The 8,161-nt window shown below is 38.9% G+C and overlaps 2 protein-coding genes across 2 annotated transcripts in view; both read left to right on the plus strand.

Annotated features, from left to right (window-relative positions):
• Nucleotides 1–320, plus strand: part of prkg1a (protein kinase cGMP-dependent 1a) — a 98,094-nt gene extending 97,774 nt beyond the window's left edge. Inside the window, exon 18 of the mRNA XM_067386981.1 lies at nt 1–320. This exon is cut by the window's left edge and continues 1,355 nt beyond it. The gene's annotated coding sequence lies outside the window, so the exon portion shown is untranslated.
• A 1,563-nt stretch (nt 321–1,883) lies between these two features.
• On the plus strand, nt 1,884–4,955 carry dkk1a (dickkopf WNT signaling pathway inhibitor 1a). Its single transcript, XM_067386983.1, has 4 exons — nt 1,884–3,066; nt 3,240–3,381; nt 3,469–3,627; nt 4,192–4,955. The coding sequence occupies exons 1-4, from the start codon at nt 2,848–2,850 to the stop codon at nt 4,440–4,442; spliced, it is 771 nt and encodes a 256-aa protein (XP_067243084.1). The 5' UTR covers nt 1,884–2,847; the 3' UTR covers nt 4,443–4,955.
• Nucleotides 4,956–8,161: the final 3,206 nt, after the last annotated feature.

Consider the following 8,161-nt stretch of genomic DNA (forward strand, 5'->3'; position numbering starts at 1 on the left):
TCCAAAATGACACAGTAGTATAATAGTCCACATTGACAAAAATAAAAAATAAAATAAATAAAATAAAATTGAAAATTTTACCGGCTGAACATTTTATAAAGGCGGCCTTAAATCTAAGTATTTTGAATCTAAGTTTTGAAAGAAGTCTTATTCTCGCTGAGGCTGCATTTATTTGAACACAAATATAGTAAAAACAGTAACATTGTTAAGTATCATTACCATTTCAATAATTATTTTCTAATTATATATTAAAATGTAACTTATTCCTGTAAGCAAAGCTGAATTTTCAGCATCATTACTTCAGTCTTCAGTGTCACATGATCCTTCAGACATCATTCTGATAACACTTTTCAATAAGGTTCATTAGTTAAACGTTAGTTAATGTATTAACTAACATGAACTAACCATGAGCAATACATTTGTTACTGTATTTACTAATCTTGGTTAATGAAAATACAGTTCATTGTTTGTTCATGTTAGTTCACAATGCATTAATGTCTTGTTGACATAAGATTTTAATAACGTATTAATAAATGTTGAAATTAACATTAACAAAGATTGATAAATGCTGTATAAGTGCAGTTCATTATTAGTTCATGTTAACTAATGAACCTTATTGTAAACTGTTACCATCATTCTAATATGCTGATTTGCTGTTCAAGAAATATAAGACAGCACAACTGATTTCAAAATTGCTAATACAAAGAAAAGTGGTCATTTTGTCCTCAAAGTTGATGTGTTAGAAGCAGGAAAAAAGAGTAAGTGTCATGGGTCAAGTGTCAGGGTCATCACTGATGCATGTGGGGAGCGAAGGCTGGCCCGTGTGGTCCGACCCAACAGACGAGCTAATGTAGCTCAAATTGTTCAATAAGTTAATTCTATTTCTATCCCAGAAAAAGGGGGACCAAAAGGGCAACTAATATTGTGTTGGTCCAGCTTTTGCTGCCAAAACAGCCCTGACCCGTCAAGGCTTAGACTCCACTAGACCCCTGAAGGTGTGCTGTGGTATCTGGCACCAAGTTGTTAGCAGCAGATCCACTAGTCCATTTTTCCTGCTTCTAACACATCAACTTTAAGGACAAAATGTTCACTTGCTGACTAATATATCCCACTTCACCTGTCAGTGGTCATAATGTTATGCCTGATTGGTGTGTGTGTATATGTATGTGTGTGTATATATATTATTAAGGCCAATCTACCCGTTAGAGCAAATAAACAACAACAAAAAATTGCTTAGAGAGAGAGAGAGAGAAAAAAAAAGGCAACCAGAATCAGAATCTGCCAATTTGCTTGTGTTAAAAAAAAAAAAAAAAAAAAAAAAGGCCATGAGAATGATGGGTGCATCACTATAGGCTATATCTGCTTACCCTGGAGAAATTAGAAATTAGATTAAAAATTAGTTCACTGTGTAGTCAGGCAGATGCATTCAGCCCCAAAGCAGAAATAACATCACAGATTCATTTGTTCCATCATTAATGAATTAACCTATGCTCTAAAATGCTGCATGGCAATAATCATACGGAAACCAGCAACAACAAAATAACTGAATCTTATTTATTTTATTATTATTGTTTCCCCCCCCCCCCCCCTATGGTGATGAACTGATACACTAGTCTTATTCATTCATGTACCATGTATATCCCTGCTGTAAAGTCACATGCAGAGTGCTGAAATACAGAGAAGCCGTTTTTAAATATTTGAACCTCATTTCAAATCCCCTAAAAGATTTCTTTAATGATTTTCTCAATGAAGCCTCGTGATCTGTAGGGGGCACCAGTTCACCATTTAATTTCAGAAAAACGCCAGCAATACTAAACATTTTTCTGAAGACCACTAACAGAGTCGATTTTAACTTTACACCGACTCACAGCCAATGTCAATTCTGTGAAACTATGACAAATATGAAATTGAACAGAGTTACACTTTTATGTTCCCCTTTAATTTCTGTAATATCTAATCACTCAATGACGGAAATGAAGCGATTACATCAACATGCAGCTGAAAAAAAGAACAGCATGAAAGATGTGTATCTTTAATCTTAATAAGTAGATCAGAAAGTATCGTTAGGTGTTTTTTTACAATGCATTTGACACCATTGTAGGTGTGTCACCAATGTGACTTATAAATCATTCTGGACATATCACAGTTCAACCATTATAAAAACAATTATGCTATTAATGCACTTAATGTAGACAAGCGCTGGATGTAAGCTTGGTGAATCCTGAACTCTGTTGAACCCCGTATTTTTACCCACAGAAGATGCACTTAGTTTCAATGAAGAGGAAGATCTGTTTTTATTGCTGAAAGTTATATAAACGCGTGAAACATTAACGTGCATATTATTTTTATGTGCTGACAGAAAAATGATAAGGTTTAAGCTCTAGTCCTAGTTAACGGAGGTCTGCTGACAGGTACTGTCGTGTATAATGATATACCTTAAATTCCACTTTAAGCACTTTAAGTTGTCAGTCTGTTTCTGAGGGGGCGCGACGGTAATTACGCACACAACTATTGCGAAAGACGTAGCGAAATTTCACCAATCCCTATTACGATGATGGCGTGGCTATTGAATATTCATTAGGTTACGCAATGATCGGTATGAAGAAGCGTCGGCATGGCTCATTAATATTCATGAGCCGGGAATGCTGCTGCGCGCCTCAATAGAACTATTCCGATCGCCTGCGCAGACATGAGTTCACACAGCACGTCTGCGCAGGCGATGAGAGGGGAGGTGGAGAGCGTGTTTGATGCACTCATACAGTCATTTAAAAGGGGCGGGAATATACAAACAGTCCCGCATGTATAAAACTCTTGGAAACACATGAAGTGCTGTGGAGTTTGGACATTATGCGTAACATGCTGGCAGAGAAGAACATGAGGAACATGCTCTCACTACTCACCGTTGTGACTGTTTATCTCGCGGTCTGGGGAGGAATCACTGCAGATGCTCAAGTCGGACCTGTGTTACAGAACTCCATCAGGCATCTGCCCGCAGCATCCAGTCCGAGTGACGCGGTGAGCGCGAGCCCGCGCGTAACCGGCACCGCAGACAGCGACGCACCGGCGGTACGTGTCCACAGGATGCTGAAACACACACAGAGGATTTAACAGGACTCAGTTTACATTTAGACGTTGTGCCTTTGAGATTATTTTTGAATTCTTTCGGAGATTTATTGCATATGTGTGCTTTAAATGAGCGATTTAAATTAAGTTTATCATTTTGATTTACTCTTCCACAGTCGCCGTACTGCGCCGCTGATGCTGAGTGCAGGCCCGGTGAGTTTTGTAACGGCTCTCGGGGAGTTTGTCTCTCGTGCCGCAGGCGGAGAAAGCGCTGCGCTCGTGACGGGATGTGCTGCGCTGGAAATCGATGCATCAACGGTACAAACCAGGGACTATGTTTTCACTAGTTTATTCGATACAGTTTGTATGAAGTTTAAATTTTCTCATGTCGTGTTTCTCTCTCAGGTGTGTGTCAACCTGCTGATACCGAAGCTGTCGTGACGGTAGACGCCGCTCAACCGGTTGGCAATACGGATGAGCCGAGTATGACTGTAACACGTGGGCAGAACTTCACACATCCTAAAAGAACCACCATCCTACCAAAACCACAGCAGCCACTGAAAGGTCTCAAATCTGTCTCCTCTCCTTAATTCTTTTCACATTTACTCTTCCCTCTTCTTGTCTTGTCTCTTCTCCTCTCGTTTATTTTCTCATTTCACCTCTTCTCATCTTCTCCGTTCCTCCCTTCTCTTTTAGTTTCTTCTCTTTCCTTTTTTCTTCTCATGAAATTCTCCTTTATTGATCTGACTTTTTCCTTTCTCATCTCTTCTCAGACTCTTGTTTTCTCCTCTCATCTTGCCTCTCTTCATCTCTGAAATAAATTCTCGTTCATGGATGTGCCTTTACAAATACCTTTTCATATCATCTTGTCTCTTTTCAGTCTCTAGTTTTCTCATCTCATCCATTCTGTTCTGGTGTCTTCTCATCTCGAAATAAAATCCTTCATTGATCTGCCTTGCATTTTAATCTTCGCTTCTCCTCTTGTCTCAACATTCACTTCTCGTCTTGTTCTCAACTTTACAACTAGATCTGATTTCACAACCTCCACTTCTACATGCTGCTATCACATGACTCATGAGGACGGAGGCGAATGCTGGTGTGATTTATAATCAGTCTCATCTCTGTCAGGTGGCGAGGGCGAGACGTGTCTAAGGTCTTCGGACTGTTTGGAAGGGCTGTGCTGCGCCCGACACTTCTGGTCACGGATCTGTAAGCCCGTGCTGACGGAGGGGCAGGTGTGCACGCGCCACCGCCGGAAAGGAGCTCACGGTCTGGAGATCTTCCAGCGCTGCGACTGCGGCTCCGGCCTGGCCTGCCGAGGCCAGAGAGAGAAACCCGGAGCTGAAAGCCGAAACCTCCACACCTGCCAACCGCGCTGACCACGCAGAACCGCTCTCGGCTCCACACACACACACACACACACACACACACACACACACAGCACGCGCACGCATGCAGACACACATGCAGCGGCGGCAGAGGAAAACTGATTGCACGGAAGGATGCGGCATTAAAAGGACTGATCGTATTTCCTGGACGGATGCAGAGAAACTGCACCGTACAGATGTTTCTGTTGTACACTCTGCTATTTAAGACTTTTTTCCCTGGGTCATCACAAAAGGCAGATTGCTTTTGTTTCCCTTTATAAGGAACTTCTTATTCTTCTTGCAGTAAATTACTGTATTGTAAATACGTAGTCAGAAATTGCACTTAACACTGAGCATATGGATCCTGTAAAAGTACATACATGTAAATGTGCAAGCCTATGATTTAGATGGTTATCAGTACTATTTTATTTTAAGCAAATTGTAAAGATATTTGTCTGATTAAAATATATAAATGGAACAATAATGGACTTTACAATTCATACTGCCTCAACTACAAACTAAAGAAACCACTTTGGGGAAGTTTTTATAGTCTAATGTCATACACTGCTTGTTTTATTCAGCAGGTTACACTTCCAGCATCATCCAGAAACCCTGACTTAGCAAAAAATGCAATATATTGTGTGTAGCAAAATCACTTTGGATAAAAAAAAAAAAACATTTCCAAAATTAATAAATGTAAGAGTTTATGTGACAAAGTGTCCTAATTTAATGCAGCTAGCTTAAGTAAAAAAAAAAGAAAAAGAAAAGAAAAGCTGTTTATGTTTGCTTCATCATTGATTACAGCAGAATATAATTTCAATTGTAGTCCAGAAAACAGAAAAGTGCACTTAAAATGGAAGTCTTGGGGCAACGGATGTACACTTTCTGTACAGACTTGCATTGTAATTGCACACATTTCAGTGCATGTGTTTTTGGTATGTGCTGCATGATTACGTCTTAATCAGAAAAAAAAAAAAAAAAAAAAAAAAAAATTGATGCATGCATGTGGAGTGTGCAGTCAGTTGGACAGAAAATGCCAAAAAAAAAAAAAAAAAAAAAAAAAGAATTACTCTTAACATAAGACTATACTCTAAAAGCTTTGTGACCTTGTAGCTGAAGTTATCATGGCAAATAAACAAGCTCAGAGCTCTGGTGAAGAGCCGTAATCCTTTGTGTAGCCATATCCCTGTCTGCAGAAAAACACCTGACCACATGAAAGCCTGAATGGGCCCAAACAGCAGGGAAGTACAAAGCCGACAGGAGGATATATCAAACGTGAAGAATCCCGAGGAAGTACAAGAGGATCAGCTGCAACAAGCTTTGGTGTGTCTGGCTAACTTCTAATTAGTCCTGCAGTCAGGCCTGAATTGCAGGTTAATCATAGAGATATCGGACTCTTTAATTACTTTATTATGTAGCCTGTTTGGCACGCACACAACATATAGTGCAGTTCAGAGCGAGTTCTGCATTCACATAGGCAACTTTATTTGTGCGGTCTGTAGTTGATGCCATTAATGTTTTGCACATGTTCAATATATTTGATTGATCTGAAGCTATTTAGGAAGGTATAATCATGACTGAAGACATGATGAAATGTTTTTATATGTCTGAAACACTTAAAGAGATAGTTCACCCAAATTAATCAATTCTGTCATTATTTACTCACCCTCATGTCATTCCAAACGGACTTTTTTATACTGAAGAACACCAAAAGGAGAAATTTTGAATGGGGATTCTTCTCTTCTGCTCAGTATTGGCCGACTCATGCATCGGAGAATGACACGAAGAGAGGAAATTGTTGAATGAAGTCATTTGTTTTGTTTTTTGCACAAGTATTCTCGACGCTTCATAACATTAAGGTTGAACCACTGTAGTCACGTTGACTATTTTAACAATGTCTTTACTACCTTTCTGGGCCTTCAAAGTGGTAATTGCGTTGCTGTCTATGGGGGATCAGAAAGCCCTCAGATTATCAAAAAAATTATGTTCCGAAGATGAACAAAGGTCTTACGGGTTTGGAACGAAATTAGGGTAATTACAATAATTAATGACAGAAATTTCATTTTTGGGTGAACTAGCCCTTTAAATGTGGCAACAGAATTACTGAATCAGTGAGATGAACATGGGAGTCGGATCAGTTTGATTCATGAATCATTTTACTAACTGAGAAAACACTGAAAAGAAGCTATTTGTTCATTAATAAGACATTGCTTATTCTCTAATAAACTACCCAGAGAGATGGAATAGATGTTAAGATTAGTAAATAACTTAAATTTCAGTCTGTTCCTCAAACAAGGATACTGTATAAATTCAGAAGACCTGGAATAAAAATAATGCCTAATGTTATGTCCTTTTAATTGTCCTTTACTGTAATTGCACAGAAAAGAGCAACAAACTACATCCCTCCAAAATCCTTCTTTTGTTTTAACTGAAAGAGAAAAAGTCACGAGGGTGAGTGAATGACGACAAACATTTCTGAGAGAACTAACTGCCAAGAAAAGAAAAATCATTTGCTTGCATATGCAAAAAGTTTTATATTTTGTTGCATAATGTCGTTACATTCGTTTTTAAGTGTGTCATAGTCTAAGTGTTATTTTGGGCCTGCTTTTCACAAATCAAATCACAAGATCAGGGCTGCTCGCATCTCTGCAGCAGCTGGCAAATGTCAGAACAAGACTCTTCATTGGTAGGGTAATAAAAGAGTGAATTTTCCACTCCTTCACGCTCTTACGGCAAAAAGTAACCTTTCTCTCTGTCCCTTGACCCTCGTGTCTCGCTCTCCTTCAGTCTGTCTCTCTCTGGTGACAGACACTGTGGCTGAAAATTACAGACAGGCAGATCTGTTTAATGATGTCAGGCGTCACAGATTCGAGGGCTCACGAAAACTGACTATTTTAACTGTGCGCGTGGAGACTAGAGGAGGAGACAGCCTCCACACACACACACACACACACACACACACACACACACACACACACACACACACACACACACACACACACACACACACACACACACACACACACACACACACACACACACACACACACACACACACACACACACACACACACACACACACACACACACACACACACACACACACACACACAAATCATGTCCAGTCTCTCAATGTGTAGTTTTGGTTTTCTGAGCTGTTCTTCTGTGTAACTGTCAAAGTTACTCACCTCCTATCTCAGCCAAATGAGCAAATTACTCAGAAACAAGTCCAAACAAAACCACAGAAAAGCATTTTGTTACACTGCAGTACAGCTTGCCAATTGTGTGTGCGCATGTGTTAATACCGTTGTGTGTCATTTGTGTTTAATATATATTTTTACTGTTTTGATGCGCTCCTTTTAAAGGGACAGTTCACCCAAAAATGATTAATTTATTATTTATTCGCCGTCATGTTTTTACAGACTCACCTTTTTTTTTTTGTTTACTTTTTTTTAATAGAACACAGAAGAATATAGAATGTCAAGTAATATTTATTTACTAATTATTTTTTTAATCCTTTATCTCTCTCTGGGCCATTTAGAGTTTATTTAAATAATAAAATAAAGAAAAATAAAAAACTACATATAAATATATATATATAGTATGTATATATTGCATACATTTCAGTGCATGTGTATATGTATGTATGTGTGTGTGTGTGTGTGTGTGTGTGTGTGTGTGTGTGTGTGTGTGTGTGTGTGTGTGTGTGTGTGTGTGTGTACAAACACCGA

The sequence above is a fragment of the Chanodichthys erythropterus genome, chromosome 5, assembly GCF_024489055.1.
Source record: "Chanodichthys erythropterus isolate Z2021 chromosome 5, ASM2448905v1, whole genome shotgun sequence".
NCBI classification, from domain to species: Eukaryota; Metazoa; Chordata; class Actinopteri; order Cypriniformes; family Xenocyprididae; genus Chanodichthys; species Chanodichthys erythropterus.